This window comes from Platichthys flesus, chromosome 12 (assembly GCF_949316205.1).
Source record: "Platichthys flesus chromosome 12, fPlaFle2.1, whole genome shotgun sequence".
In the NCBI taxonomy this organism is placed as follows: Eukaryota; Metazoa; Chordata; class Actinopteri; order Pleuronectiformes; family Pleuronectidae; genus Platichthys; species Platichthys flesus.
Window position 1 is genome coordinate 5,126,447 of NC_084956.1, and position 16,749 is coordinate 5,143,195.

General features: G+C 42.7%; 1 protein-coding gene across 1 annotated transcript; it reads left to right on the forward strand.

Moving 5' to 3' along the window:
• Window positions 1-5,929: 5,929 nt before the first annotated feature.
• On the forward strand, window positions 5,930-9,326 carry six2a (SIX homeobox 2a). The gene is made up of 2 exons (XM_062400425.1): window positions 5,930-6,815; window positions 8,247-9,326. Exons 1-2 carry the CDS (start codon window positions 6,256-6,258, stop codon window positions 8,557-8,559), a joined length of 873 nt encoding a protein of 290 aa, XP_062256409.1. The 5' UTR covers window positions 5,930-6,255; the 3' UTR covers window positions 8,560-9,326.
• The last annotated feature ends 7,423 nt before the right edge of the window (window positions 9,327-16,749 follow it).

Genomic DNA, 16,749 nt, shown 5'->3' on the forward strand with positions numbered 1-16,749 from the left:
GTTGTGTGTGTCTACGTGCTCCCTCTCACCCTTCTCTTATTTTTTATTTTTGGTAAAACCAGTTTCCAAAATATGTTCTGCTCCGAGCTTTTGGCCTTGTTCACGCTGAAATAACATTGTGGTATCAGAGTCAAGTCCTCTTTCTGTTTGTTTGAGGGGTGGGGCAAACCTTTTCCTCATGTTTCTGGCCAAAAGCGTCATTTATTTGCTATTTCAAATGTTACATGATCAGAAGCGATCGGTTATCATCATCCAATTATATGTCCCCAGGCTTCTGTCCACTTGGATGCAGGACAGGCTTTGGTTTATCTGATCCTATATATTGGTCCCATGGTGGTTTCTTAGTCGCTTGTGTTCATGAACTACACAAAAGGAGCAGGTTGAGATTGGGATAGTTTTTGTGATCAATATTCAGCCTTAAAAATTTATTTTACGGCATGTGAGAATATAAAGAACCTATGTGAGTTTGAATATGGTCGTGAAAGTGTTATTCCTATTAAATGCTATATTTGCAGGTCTAACTGCTTTTGGCAAAAAATCTGCTTTTTGAGCACGAACAGCATAAAGGCCATATGTCTCTATAGAGAACACATGCATGCAGAGGCTGCACACTCTCCCCCGTGCACCATTTGCCAAATTGTCCAGGATAATAATACATAATTCCTCGCTGGAGTGTGTTTGCAGTCGTTTAGAAACCAGCCCACAGCATTGACATAATTCATTGTATGTGTGAAGCTCATTTACCTGCGTGTCTGCTCGCTGCAGGTTTGACAAGAGACAGGTCTGAGGGGATTTCACCGTAAAGGTCAGGAGCAGTGAAATATCAGAGGAGTGCAGGAGCCGCTCTCCTCCTGCAAATTGTAGCCGAACGCATGCTCTGGTATACAGTCTCAGTGGTTGAGGGGGAAACGCCTTGGCAGCGCATAAAGGGCTCAGTGTGCGGCTGAAATGACCGTGTGACTCCTGAAAATAAACAGGAATCAAATGGAGTGATTGATCGAATAAATTAACCCCAGCAGCAAGCCACACTCTCTCTCTCTCTCTCCCCCTCTCTCTCTCTCTCTCTCTCTCTCTCATTAGGTATAATAATCGGCCTTGTAGCAGGACAGACACTTGTTGCTGTTTTCCTCCCACGGTCAGGCCGGGTTCTTCCACAGCAGCGTGGTGTTAGTGGCTGGGCGGAGGATTGTTGGTGGTTTTCTAACACTGGGTGATAGAGATAAACTGCATTTGAACACAGATGGTGTCTTATAGGACTTTGAATTAGTTGTCTTCCCTCCAGTAAAAGATCAGATCCTAATAATTTGGATGAAAAATGCACCAAAACTCATTTTGACAAGAGGTAAACAAACCCTTTAATTGTCTTATTCTACAAATGTTTCATTGACAGATGACATTCCAGTTTTCTTATATTAATCTGAGCATGAATTAATCCCGGTTTCAGGAGACACTATCGTTAGAATTTTGCTGTTTTTCCTACAAATTTGCTTGAATATAAATACAAATTAAATCCCATATTGAGTCTTTGTGCATCATATCAGCTCTTCAGCGCTCCATATTAGCAGACATCTTGAATTGAGACACTAGTTCATTCACAGTGAAGAGTCACTTTAACTTTTTTACTTTTACACTTTCACATTTACGAGACCAAACTCAACACTGAGGCTGTTATTTGCCCTGTGATGATCATCAGCTCAAGGTTTCTCTCACCTCCATGTGCAGGCCCATACACTCTCCACTGGGCCTGAAATGAAAACCATCCAATCTGATGAACCTGCCGACCGGTCAGAGCCTTGTGGAAATCAAGACGAGACCTCCACCTACAAACACCCCCCCCCCCCCCCCCCCCCGCTGCCTGCCTGTGCAGTTTAGTGAAATCTCCTCCTCGCTCTGCAGGATAGCCCCGGCCTCTGGAGTAACAAGATAGATGTAAACAACCAATTATTGGATAGACCCTCATTCATATCCCCTTAACCGATATAGACACAGAGGTTCTGGCTTTAATAATTTCTCCCTCTCTGCCCATGTCCGTTTGGAAGAATGTTACTCATCAACCCCTTGTTGCGCTTGTCTCAGGTCGGTGCACGGAGCAGCCTCACAGGATAAAAGCCACGTACCCTCCTCACATGCACGGCCCCCTACCCCAACACGTATTGGGTTGTGGCTCTGCAACAACACACATCTTGCAATCATCAGCTCAATTAGTGGAGGTCGTGGTGGAGAGTGGCCGAGGTGAGCGGTGGGAGGTTGTGAAAATAGGGGGGTTGGCTATTAGGGGAAACGGGATCTCCATTCATCAGCGGGCGTAATAATCACAGTTTGAGAACCGGAGTCTTCTGATCAAACTGATCGGGGGAAACAAGTCGTTTACTAACACTGTCAAGAGCCTGACGCTGGAGCCTGGTCTGCTCTGTCACTGCCGGGGCACGCGCTCAGCAGATCGGACCATTAAGAGCCCAAATATAATGAAGAGGCCTTTACATTTACATTTGAATCACTCCGTGTATCTGCTTTGTTTCAATCCAGTTTGTAAAATATTTAGAAAAAAGTCAATTTTATCCAGGGGAGAGCGCAGAATATCAATCCATGACTTGACAACATCATGAGTGGATGAGTGGGAGAGGACATGGATTACCTGGCAGTTATTTATGCCAGTTTGCCCTATTTGACCGAGCTGCCCCCCCTCATGCAATATCATCCAGTCATGAAAGATGTAAGAAAATTATGCAAAGCAATGCCCTCTATGCTCCTTAGCATGTTAGTCACAATTTACTTATTGTTTGCTTTACATGATGTACCCAATGTCAACTCTGAATTTATTTATTAAGAGTTAATTTATTGCACACAGATGACAGTGTTCATCCCAAGGCAAAAAATCGTACTGCTGCTTAAACTAGTTTATAGGGTATACAGCCCATCTGCCCTGATGTCTAAACTGGGGGTGGGTGCAGGGGGGGGGGGGGGTCCTTTTTTTTCAGATTAGAGCAGTGGCCCCTCAGAATGTCTGTGCACGTCCCTGGCACAGGATACACAGCAGCATTAGTCAAAGCAGATCTTAATATATTAAAAGCTAAATAATTAAATAATGACAACAGCTACAAAATAAGAGCCTCAGAAATGTGCAGCCCTATCCTTTGTATGAAATGACAGATTGTACAGCACCTATCCCCGAGTGGCTTCGGATGTGAAACCTAATGAGACGATAAATAGCCTGTGAGGAGAACCCATGATCCAGTGTAAGGCAGCAGCTCTGCTCCCCGGAGGGAGAGGCAGGTTCCTGGGCTCAGAGACGAGGCCTTCAGGTGTTTGTGTTGGATGGAGGTGATACGTTATCTTTCTTAAATCAGTTTTAAATGTCACATCTGTCAAACTGTGTTGACAGACTGCTCATATTTAAAATATTGCGTTTGCACATCTGAACATTGTGTAATTACTATTATTTATGTTATTAATGTTATTATCTTTTTTTCTCTACTTTCTTTTCCGTTTGAATATTAGATATATATTTGAGCTGTAAATGTAATATAAGGTAAAAAATCGCTGCCTTGTTGTTTTCCTCACTATCAATTTCCGCCGAGCCCCGGGTCCCCGGACGATTAGCATCAGTCTAATGCCGTGACACTGTGAGAACCGCGCTTCGGGCGAAACCCAAGTCAATTTATTAAACCGAGGGGGGAACACAACACGGAAACAGGGATCAGGCTCCTCTTACACCGCGCCTCGTCTCCCTGTGATAAACTCACTTCATAATTACACTGATAATTCAGAGAGAAGCAGCCGCAGCTCGGAGGAACTGTCTGCTCCTCCTCGTCTGGCCCGAGCAGCGGCGGAGCTCTGACAAATCACTCCGCGGCGAGAGGAGAAGTTTAATTAAACTCTAAGTTCTTTAAACGCCCCTGAGGGCTGAGGCTGCACAGACTTGGAACTATGGATTTTCTGATGATGTTTATTCACAACTTATTACCTTCTTAATATGTAATTAAGTTGTTTGCATGTATAGGTGTCAAATTACGCTCAATAATAATAATAATAAGCATAATAAGCATAATAATAATAATTATTTGATGATTCATGTTTTTTTTTACACCATTTTCCATGTAACGTGGATTCTGCTTAAAGCTTTTTGTGTCCAGAACTGAAACAGGTCTGTCAGTGGTGTGTGTGTGTGTGTCAATGTAGTGGTGTGTGTGTGTGTGTGTGTGTGTGTGTGTGTGTGTGTGTGTGTGTGCGTGTGTGTGTGTGTGTGTTTGGTGTGTGTGTGCGTGTAGTGGTGTGGGTGTACACAGACTATCGCATCTCTAATGAACAGGTCCCATGGTGTAGGTGAAATAAATCTACCAGCTGGTCAATCTCTGGCCCCAAACACTCCACACATAAACCTGACCACAGCACCGGTCCCGTCTAATACCTGCTGCTGTGTCGAGAGCAAACATCATCCATTCAACAAGTCAATCCCCCTCTGATCCAAAAATAAAAATCCATATTCCCCCAAAATCCTCACAACCATCAGATTGAAATAGTTACCCAGAGCTCGTCTTCGAATCTTCTCCTCTGATCCAGCGTGTGATTCTGATTCTCTCTGACTTCGTCTTCCCTCCAAAGCGCGTCAGCCCCGATGACTTCAATGCAAACGGAATTTGTCTCGTAATACCGCCGGTGATGTGCTCGGTGCCGCGTTCCTTCTTCCCCCCGTCGCTCGCACACTGCGCGCTCCTCCTGCGCGCTCAGTCCAACAAACTCCTGCAGCGCGCACCAATTCCCGATTCCTCCATTAGTCCGGTGGCACACCTTAAGATTGTTTGCCATTCCGCGCGCTCCTGCAGCCACTGGCTCACCCCCCAGATGTTCATCATCGTGTTTGTTGTCACATGCATGAAATAATAAGCATCCCCACGGCAGCAGCCTGTTATAATCAACTGCAGAACAACACATCTGCATAATCCTGTAAATGCATATTTATACCAGATTGAATTATTAATATAATCTAATCAATAGATGTAATTTAAGATCATGTGTGAATAATTTATCGCACAATCATATCTGTACATACAAATTATATATTGATTTTCACAGTATGTGACATGACGTATATTTTAATAGTGTGTGTGAAGCTATTCCATATTTATAATCACTCAAAATAAAATATGATGTTTCTTCAATGATCAACCGTTAAAAACTTGACAAATGCCCTATTTACAAAAGACTGGTAAAGATTTAACTTTAACGTGAAGGCAAATAAAGTTGCTCTAATTAAGTTTGAGGGGAGAAACATTTGCATCGCTGGCCTCTCCTGCAGAATTTGCATAATTTATTTTAGTTTTTTATGTATTTTTATTTCGTGCGACAATGGCAAAGACTTTCGGTGTTCTTTTGCCAAACTGTTCCCTGTGGAAGCTGCAGCACATGTCAGCAGTTTGCAGTCACTCCAGCTATAGGAACTTTACTAACTTTAAAAGTTGCAGGCGTTGATTGATCGGCTGTGTGAGAGCTGCCAGCGGCGTGAGGACGCACAGCAGCCGCAGGTCTCCGTGCGCTCTGGCGCCATCCTTCCCCCGGCTGCGGGATCAGCGCCGCGCTCCCTCTCCGCACTCTCCCCCTAGCTCTGCGCTCTTTGGCTGCCCGAGGTGTCTGTCAACGTGGAGGTGGAGTGGGGGGTTGGAGAGAAAAACAGTTTTAGAAGAAAAATCTGAGCAATATTTCTATTGGTAGGCGGGCCTGCGCGAGAGGGGAACAATTGGGCTGACTCTGCCAGGGAGCCACCTCAAAGCCTATCAGGTTACTTTGAGTGACAGCGTAACCATGGCAAATAATTTGACTAAGGCTATTGTCTTATCCTCACCATCCCCGGGTCAAATAACCGACCAATCAGAGTTCACATAATCGCTTGTCTTGCCAGCTTAGAATAATATTATTAAAACGAGCCAGCGAGCCCGGTCTGCGGGAGTAGGTGATTTTGAAACGTTGTAGAAAAGGTGGAGGAGGACGCTGGAAGGAGTCGCAACTTTCTCTCTTTTCTCACCAGCGTTCTGAAGGAGTCGTCGCCCGGGGTTCTGCACGGCTGAATGGACTTGAGTCTGTCCCTCAGCACGCAGCTGGATACTACCTGTCCCTGGGCACTTGAGCTTTTCGGCGGCTCTTTTTTTTGGGGAACCTTTTGTCGCTTATGGACTTTACGCGTTTTGATTTGATGTGAGACTGAGGAGGGAGACGTGGAAGCAAGGCACACTCTAATCTGCTTTGGTTTACGTTGTCGCCATGTCCATGCTCCCCACGTTTGGGTTTACGCAGGAGCAAGTGGCGTGTGTGTGCGAAGTCCTCCAGCAAGGGGGGAACATCGAACGGCTGGGACGCTTCCTCTGGTCCCTGCCGGCGTGCGAGCACCTCCACAAGAATGAGAGCGTGCTCAAGGCGAAAGCCGTGGTCGCCTTCCACCGGGGGAACTTCCGAGAGCTGTACAAGATCTTGGAGAGCCACCAGTTTTCGCCTCACAACCACCCGAAGCTGCAGCAGCTGTGGCTCAAGGCGCACTACATCGAGGCGGAGAAGCTGAGAGGCCGCCCGCTCGGCGCCGTGGGGAAGTACCGCGTCCGGAGAAAGTTCCCGCTGCCCCGCTCCATCTGGGACGGAGAAGAGACGAGCTACTGCTTCAAGGAGAAGAGCCGGAGCGTCCTGCGGGAGTGGTACACCCACAACCCGTACCCGTCTCCGCGGGAGAAGAGGGAGCTGGCCGAGGGTACGGGACTCACCACGACGCAGGTCAGCAACTGGTTCAAGAACCGACGACAGAGAGATCGAGCGGCGGAGGCGAAGGAAAGGTAGGAGAAGATAAACACTTCAAACTTTTCTCAGACTTTGTTTACCAAGTTTTTTTTTTTTATTCTGACTTCAGAATAAGAGTCATAGTTTAAATAAAAATGTTCTTGAGCCACAAACAGCCACTATTACAACTGTAAAAGTGTTTATTACAATTATACCAGTTTATTTTATTAAGATATTTTCACAAATTTAATAATAACACCAGTTCTGTGCACGTATTTGTATCTAGTTGAAGAATTTCTTATCATAAGCTAAAATATTGTTTCACTTTAAAGTTCAGTAAACTTTTATATGTTTGTGATAATTGTGCAGGCCGTGCGTAAAAGTTGAAATGCAAAAGAAATCCAAAGGAATTAAAGGTTGGTTGTGAGGCAAATTACAAGGCTTTAAAATCTGTATTTACCTGACTTTTATGTTTTGGTAATCACACTTATTATGAGAAGACTTTCACGTCAAGATCAGAGGAAGAAACTACTTTTAAGCTTCCTGACACTGGAGAGAACCACAGGGTAGAAAAGTGAGGAAACATCTCAGAACACGTTGAAAAGTTGTTGTGCGGTGAAGTTGATGTGGAGAGCTAAACGTATCCCCGGTTGACATTTAATTTTGAGTCGTTTGTACATTTCAAAGTTTAGTGAATGACACAGGTGAGGCGCAGAGAGGTCTGGGAGACGTGTTCCAGTCAGGTGCTCGCTGCCTCGGTGTCTCCTTTCACCCTCTGGCCACTAATTCGGGCTGAAAGCTCCGCGTAAATCATGTCTTCCCACTGAGGGAAGCCTCGCCACTGGGAACACATGCAACATGCACGCGTTTAGCAACAATTAGGCCTGTCATTTATTCAGACGTCAGAGAGGCCGAGCTGGTGTCGGCGTCAGAGGTCACGCTGGATCAATTAATTTGCTGCAAACACCAGGTCGAACGCAGCTTTTACGCACAAACAGATTTATTGTTTTCGGGTCACACTTATCTAGACATTTATTGTAACTCTGTGCTTCTGCAGTCAACTGAGCGATGGCCTCTAGTTATTCCAATGACTAATTTATAGCACCTTGAAACACGACGGTATGAACGTTGATAAATCATTAGACTGAGCGTTTGTGGTACTTTTACGCGTATTATGGCTGCTCCTCATATGGTAACCTAATTAAAATCCCCGTGCGTAAAGGGGCATGCAGAAGAATAGTTTTGCTGTGTGTGTGTGTGTGTGTGTGTGTGTATTTTAAGAATTATGGCTTGTGTTCAATTAGTTTACTTACAAACTTTTATTTAATTTGCATGTAAATTGTCTAGTTTATTTAATTCGCTTTAGTCGTAACCATAATTTTAAATTCTGCACATTTTCCTGCTGCCTGACGTGTTCCAGGAGTTTGTCTGCTCCCATTCTCACCAGACTAATGTACATGTGTATTTTTTTTATTTTCTACTCGCAGAGAAAACAACGAGAACTCCAACGGCAATGGTCACAACCCGTTGACTTCCTCCATGAATGGAAATAAGACACTATTGGGGAGCTCGGACGACGACAAAACCCCGTCGGGGACGCCGGACCACACGTCCCACAGCCCGGGCCTGCTCCTCAGCTCGAACACCGGTTTACAGTCCTTGCACGGCCTCGCGCCACCGCAGGGACCCAGCGCCATCCCGGTACCGAGCGGCGTGGACTCGGTGCACCATCACCACTCCATGCACCACGACACCATACTGAACTCGATGTCTTCTAATCTAGTGGACCTTGGCTCTTAAACCCCCCCGCCGCACTTGAATAAACTCCAGACCTTCTTTTTTTTCTCCACCGTTCTTTCTGGAAAAGTAATTCAGCCTTGAAGGTGGCGTAAGACGAGCTCCAACCACTTGTGGAAAGGTACGGTGGTGAACCAGGCCACCGTAACAAGTCATGTAGTCTCACTTTCTACAGTTAAACTCGTTATTTATACAAGTGGAGGGGAAAGATCTGCAAGTGGGAGCAGAGCCTCCGTTTAGCCCCTAAAATTTAAACTTCTGCTTGTTTCAAGGATTTTCCAGAAACAAGTGTCAAAGCAGAGCACTTAAATAAAAGTCTTCAGAATTAATTCAATAACAATCGCCATGTTTTTCACTTTCATTGGCACCTTGAATGAATTCATTTGAGATCATGTGACTTGTTATAAGGCGAAGCATTTTTTTTTTTAGCAGTGGTGGTGCAGACGCAAGATGAAGTGGAACTAAGGTCGTTTTAGGTAAAAAATAAATAAAAGTAAAAATAAAAAAAAGAATATATAGAAATAAAAAAGTCAAGAAAGAAAGAAGTAAAAAAAAGTATTTTACCCGGAATGTAATAATAATAATAACGCAACTTGTTATACTGTTGAAAACAATAACAATAAAATGTCTTAATTCTTTGTTATTATTATTATCGTTGTTATTTGAGGGGTTTAGATGAATCCACAGACTCTACAGGCACAGAGTTAAGGTACCCATCGCTTTTTTATTTTTCGTTTTGTTTACACAGAACCATGACCCCTGTTATTTTTGAGTGGGTGGGAATGGGGGTGGGGGGGGGGTGTTATTGAGTATGATAAGAGTGTCTTTTAAAAGCCGTGAAAATATGCAATATCTTAATCTCTTGATTATTATTAATATTATTATTTGCATTTTTTCATTTTTGGAGAGAGCCTGCATGTAAAGTTTGCGATAAATGATGAAAACATAAAAACAATTCAACATATAGTTTCATATTTACCCTTTACAATAAAATGAAGAAAAAAGAACACCATGAATTAGGGTGAAGGGTTTCTTTTGGGTCTGGATGATTCTTGACACATATTTGTCACTTTCTATATTTATGTTGCCTTTAATATATTTTTTAAATCATTCAGGTCAATGGGTGACTTTTAAAAATAATATTCAGACAAAGCAAATATTAATGTTTTACTTATTTTTCACATAAATTGCAGTTTACTGGATGATGTGCGTGCATTTCAAATATATTCCTTTGCACTTCTAAATTTACTTTACTTTAAATAACTAGCACCTTTTAATATAAATTAAATTTCACGATAGTTCTGAGCAGTGGCTGATTCTCCTCTGGCTTCTGATTGTGCATTGAACCACCAGTTGCTTTACAGGGAAATCTGTATATGTGCATTAGGAAGAAAAAAAAGAGAAACTCAGGAGCTCTTCGCCTTTGACACATGTGCCAGCTAAGAAAGGGGATATTGTGCTTTATGTGTGGGCAGACTGCCGGCGTGCACGGCTCCACAGCCCGGGATTATCTGCAGTCTAATCATAAATGCTGCAAGTGAGGTCGTGAAGCAGGATAACTATCTGCTTCCCCTCATTCCCCCACGAGTCGTTTGCAGCCCTGCGTCCTTGGCTCTTGCAGTTAAAATGGAAACGCAAGAAGTAAATATGCTGCAGTAATTAGGAGCTTTTAAAATGTTAGGAATCTGCTTTCATAGCGTATTAGTATTTGGTCTCGTTTAAATACGAATTGAATTGTTGTGTTTCTGGATTTTATTTGTATTTATAGACATACAGGGAGTTTTGTTTTTTTCTGAAGTGATGATTGTGACTAAAGGTCAAAGTTCAGCCAAGTCCTCATCGAGGGAGGGGGAAAAAGAGAAAAATGTCGACGCTCACTTTGTAGGAACAACACAAGTCAAGAGAGTGAAGCACGTGGAGCGTGTGGCCATCACAGGCAGAGGAGTGGGTCACATTCATAGGAGTGTTTCTGACTCTGATGTCGAGGTGATGACTCCTTGTCTCTGTGCGCTCGGCTGAGTGGAACGAAAGGGTCGTAGAGTTTGACAGGGACAGAAAAAAGCTCCACACACACACAGAGACATACAAACACACAAACACACACACAAGACTCCCGCCTGTACCCTCTGAAAGGCCACAGGGCCAGGTGGGACTGCGTGCTTTTACTCTGCGGTATCCTTTTATTAGGAACTATTTAGTGCCGCAATTCTGTCTTTACTCCTGTGCAGTTCCTTCATTTAACAGCTGATGTTTATCACAACCGGAAAAAAGCAAATACGCACAATTCTAACCCATAAATTACAGTAATGGAGACCTCTGACATGGGCCTATAAGTCGTTACAGCTCTTCATTTCATTGGACGGTGTTTTCTCATCCAAATGGGTGGAGGACCTTGTTTTCTTTTACGCGTAAAAAAAAGCGCCGATTGGTTATTGTGTCCCAGTAATAAATCATCTTACGCGATCAGCAAGCTCTAATGGGAGAGTAAATACGAAATGTCCACAGTGGGAGTGTGTGAACCGTCTCGCTCCTGATCGTCAGCGCGAGAGGAGCTGTCGCACCTTGTTGTTTAAGCTCCTGACGCTTGAAGGTCAATTACGCACGTAGCTCACGGACGCTTTATAATTAAGGAAGAAGTCCACTCGGGCTTTATATCAGCAGCTGTTGAGAAGAGTAGGTTTCTGCATCGAAACAGCTCAGAGCCTCGTCTCCTCGCACTTTCCCTTGTTACCAGAACCCCTTGGATCGTGCACATTGTGAGTGTGCCATCTGTGCACACGCAGGGGCAAAGAGGCTATTAAACGGTGGTTGGGCAGAAGGTGTTCGGAAAATCCTCCAGTGTTATAAACGCCGATTAGATGGTGCCATGGCGGCCGGTTTATTGGAGTCGTGGGCCTCTGAACGCAGCGTAAACAGTTAGACAGGTGCGAACACGCATTGGTTTCTCGCGCACACTCTCTGCGTTTTAATCGCCAGTCGGTTCAGCACGAGGTGAAGATGTTGCGGATATTAAACGTCAAGTGTTCAGTCTTTTAGAGATGAAGGAGTTAATCCCACTTTGCCTCAGGACAAGAGTTGTGAAGAGATCCGGAGAGAAGCGGAGTCCTGGCGTCGTAAAGATCCCATCCATTCACTCTGTTCACCAGACAACAGGTTTATAGGAACTGAGCTGTTCTGACCTGAGATCTGTGTTTTCATTGGCCCGGGTCAAAATATCACTGAGTTATCATTATGATTAAAATTATAGCTTAAATGCTTCGTGTGCACATTCGTGATCTTAGTTTATTGATTGAATGATTTATTGATGTCCACCTGTCTGCTGCAGATTATCGCTGCTTTTATTGTTGTTTTTGCTTTATATGCATTTTTACTACGTTATTATATTTTCCATCTTATATTTAGATAACAATAATATTTTGTATCCTCACTTCTGTAGCACTTAATAGTGAAAGAGATTCCCCACTACTTTTTTTTGTTAAATCTGAAGGATACAATTTATTTTTACTAATTTCTCTGAATATTTAATAACATTTAAACCAAGAACTTCTCTCTCTCTCTCTCTTTCTCTCTCTCTCTCGTTTTCTCTCTGTGTTTTTTAATTAGGGCAACCATTTCAATTTCTCAGGTAATTTGCACATTAATAATTAAACAGCTCTATGGAGACATTAAGATGATTTTATAAAGTCATATCTAGGATTGATAGTCCTTGTTATTTTAGGTTGTCTTCAGAAAAACTGAAACGTGCATCTGTAGTTGTAAGTAGCCAATTAATTGGTATATTGGTATACTTTCATCTTTGAGGGAGGGGTGGGGGGGGGGGGTCTCTGAAATCCTGTTTGAATGAAAAAAGTGTTTGTACAAATCCCAGTGGAAATGGTTGTTAGAGCAGAGGAGGCTGAGAGGAAGCAGACATAATTCAAGACTTGAATTGATGGCACTATTTTATAATATAATTCATCATTAAATGACTAAAAAAACGACAAAGACACCATGACAAAGACAAGTGATCACAATGACTGAGTGAGTCACTAATAGCTCTTAATGATGAGGTATATCCAAAATATGCTTTGTAAAATAAGAAACATCACCAATATTGCTTTAGGTGAATCTGAGTGGATTCAATTCTCAATTCAAAATGATTTGAATGTATTTGATGCAGAGAGCTCATAAAAATAGGAATCAGTGTTTTCAGATCATCAAACCTGCAACATCTTCTGACGTGATGTTAACACGTCGAGTAGATCTGTCAGCAGCAGCGATAACAGTTATAATGTGACACATTATTGGTCCCAGTGGGGAAATCTCTCTTTTCACTTAGACCCCCTTCAGGGAGGTCAGAGGTCAAACCTTTATAGCAGCAGCCTCAAAACCTGCAGGAGATTCACCACTTTGCACGAGGAAACCGAGGCAGGACCCGGAGGCTCGGACTCAGGTCGTCTGGGTCGTGACTGGTTTGTGAAACCGTCGTGTCAGTTTTAAGATGAAGTGTGTCTGAAGTCAAATGATTTAACAGACATGCGAGGAGCTCAGATCCCAGTCACTGCTCCAGTTCCCTGTGAGGACGGTGGTGCAGAACAATTGTTTCTGAAACAAATGATGTTCCACTTGTTGCATCTCGAGTTCGGCTCTTTGCTGACAAGTTAGTTTGACAGATGTGAATAATTTTACTTATATATAATGTGACTGCAGATCCTAACCCCTGCCCAGCTCACTGCTTCACCTCTGTCATTAATTACTCACTTTATACTGTGAGCTTGTTCCAAAGCAACACAACAAGGTGTGTTCCACTTTATTTAAACATGTGCATCACTTAGTTTCAAATGAATTCCTACGATTTTGCAACAAAAATCATTTATATTTCTATGTGCAACAGAACAATCATTTGGTTCAATGTGTTTACCATATTCTGTTCTTCTGCATCTGACCTGAATTGTGCATCAGCTTCACTTAACGTTAAGTGAGAAGGACAAACTCTTTCCTCTTGTCTGGTTGTGGTCTGAAGCAGAACATTCATCAACACAGATCAAACCATCACATGGAATGAGAATAACATGCTTAATACTGAAATTCCACTTTGCTAATGTGAAAACCATGAGAGGACCCAAAGTAAGAGCTGTAACTGCATCGCCAGGAGGAGGATGAGCCGGACAGTAAACACCACCAGGTTAAACACACAAAGTTTAGCTTCTTTACCAAATGCATGAATAGAAATTGTTATATCGTTTTTCCATTAGACATAAATTACTTTCGGCCTTAATAACACAAATCATAGAAAATGTGATAACTTATCTGGTAGAAATAATTAAAAAATGTAATTTCGATTCTTGTACAAAAGATTTAGTGTCTTGGTGCCGGATCTAAATCTGACATGAATTCAAATCCAGCTGAAAATATTTTTATTCAAACTTGAAGAGATGAAACTTATCACGTGTTCAAACCAAGAACCAAAGTTTCAGACTCAGTAACAAACCAACTCCGGAGTCGAATTGAAATGTTGAAACCAGGCCGAGCCTCAACATCAATAATTCAAACACAGGATGGGAATGTGTTATCCCTCCACATCGACTGACAGGAACTTTACAGTAATTCACTTATAACACTATGAGAAAATAAGAAAATTGTATTTTAAGCATGTCTACAGTTTCAGTCACGATCAACTGACAAAAACAAAACTAAATTGTTATATAAAAACATTTTATTCTCAGGACACAATCATGTTTAACGTATTAAAACCTCAGTGTCTATTTGATTCAAGTGCTTATTGATGAGCACATGGATTTCAGCCTCTCCTCGGCCATTATCCTTCTTTTTTTTTATGTATCAGGTGTGGCCCATAAAACAGGATAAAACAGTAGGGGGCGGGGGGGAGTAGGGAGGAGGGTGCATGGTGTAGAGTTACGGTCAAAAAAGAGAGAGAGAAAGAAAGAAAGAGGGATGGCCGGGGGAGTGCGAGCATTAATACGCTCCCTGTGTGCTGGACGCATACTGTTACAAAACACACACACACACACACACACACACACACACACAGACACACACGCACACTGGGGGTGCCCTTTGCTCGAGTGAAAGGTCTCCACGTCCAGAGACGAGAGGAGACATGTCAACAGATGACTGGTTCAGCTCGAGTGAAACACTGAACATTTCATTTCAACAAAAGGACCAAAGTAAACACTTTACTCTAAGTTTATCATTTATAATAATTCGGTAAATAAAAGGTTTATAATAAACTACGCTCTAGTTGTGAGTGTGATTTAATGTCCTGTATTCGTGAGCAAATATAAAATTTCCCCTTCGAAGACATACAGTATTTCATATTATCCCAGCTGCTTTTTTTTTTTTTTTTTATACCACAGTGCTGTTCACTGTCCTGTGTTTACACACCAGCCCTAAATGGCTGTGGGCGCCCACAGAGGGAGTTTTTACTGCTGCTGACAAATGCACAAATTAACACTTTAATTTGTGTACAGCATCACACAATGGCAGTGGTTTACATGAAGCTTAAAAATACTAAATGTGAGGACGTGAAGAAGAGGGAAGTTGTGCAGGGGAAAGCTGCAGCCTGATGTGTGTGTGTGTGCAAGAGTGTTCAAGAGTGTGTGTGTGTGTGTGTGTGTGTGTGTGTGTGTGTGTGTGTGTGTTACACTCAGGGTTAAGAAAGGATCACCAGTGTTTTTTCCCCCTACTGTAAATTCCGAGATGGGAGACAGACACGGGCCATTCTGATCGCATTAGGTTCACTCCAATGGCTTTTCCAGCTATTGTCACCGGACACCGTTCCATTAAATCTGTCCAGTGTAAAGATTGACTACGCCGTTCTTTATGCTTTCACTGGGTGTTCACTCCAAACGCCAAAGGGCAGGTTAAATCATGCAGGAGATTTTCATAGTGCTCTGTAACTCACGTTGGGCCGACCTGGCCCTGTTTTTACTTGATGTTATATCAACTAGCAGCGCAGAGTGACACCCAGAGAACCTGTGGTGAAACTGGTCCATTCATCAGTTTAGTCACCCTCCCTTTCCTGTTACTGTCTGATACTACAGGAACATAACACACATAAAAAATGAACCTTTTCCTTTTTTAACTTTTTAGGGTTCTGTGGTTTCTTCTCTGGTTGGTTTGCTTTTAATCTTCCATGACTGTAATAGTCACCGTTTAATGAATGAAATGCTTTTGTCATGACGGATATTTCTGCGTCTGTGGTGCAGAAAACCACTTTTCCACCAAATCCAATGGATCCAATCAATAAACCTCAATGTACCGAGTTAAGTTTCCTCACAAAGTTTATAAGTGTTCGTATGAAACAGAGCAGCATGTTATAACAATGACTCCAGGCCAGGCGGGGAGGTGCTCGGAATTCTAAGGAAAAGGACAAATGCATTTCTATCGGGGGCGAAATTCGAAACTTAAAAAGAAAACCTGTATTTCTCTGGAAAGATGTTGGTCTTCCAGCCTGATTCCAGCTCCAGGTGTGTGGCATCTTAATCCCTTCTGCATGAACTCTGCACAGTATCACTTTGAACACAGCCAGCAGATATTTCACAACACAGTTTAACACTTCTGTCCCATTTAGCCTTGTGTTAAAACACATTTTTAGATTTTGCTCTTTTGTAAACCTGATTTTAGTTATATGTTCATTGCTCTAAATGTTTTCTGAATGTGTCTAATGGTAAAGAGTGATAATACTAACAACTACAGAAAAACATTACTTTCTTTAACATGTATTAGTGGTTTAGGGAGAATACATGAAATGACTCTCATTCACTGATCCACTGCTCCAGCTCATGAGTGGCTGAAGAGACCTTCCCCTCTAATTTGGATCGATCAGTATAAGTGTTGATTGTGCACACTGGGTTTCTCTTCCTGGTTGTTTACAGTGGACGCTCCTTCATCTGTTTCCAGCTAAACACAGCAACGGGTTCAACCTGCCAGACCGCTGACTCAGCACACAGTGTGTGTGCACACGATTTAATGTTGGCATTGTGCAGAAAAACAAAAAACAGGACTTAATGTTGGAAAATGAAAAGAAATAATAACAAGTGAGACAAACTTTGCATTGAAGGCCGGCTGCAGGAAATAGTGCAGAATGTAATTTGTAAGTTAACGCCCCTCACAGTTAGACAGCCAATAACAGTGAGGCCAATAAGTCTTATGCAAAAACAAGTATTTTATCACAGCCATATCTTGTCATTT

Coding starts and splice junctions, on each gene's coding strand:
- six2a (XM_062400425.1), top strand. CDS start 6,256: ATGTCCATGCTCCCCACGTTTGGGTTTACGCAGGAGCAAGTGGCGTGT. Junction 6,816..8,246: donor GCGGCGGAGGCGAAGGAAAG/GTAGGAGAAGAT, acceptor TTCTACTCGCAG/AGAAAACAACGAGAACTCCA.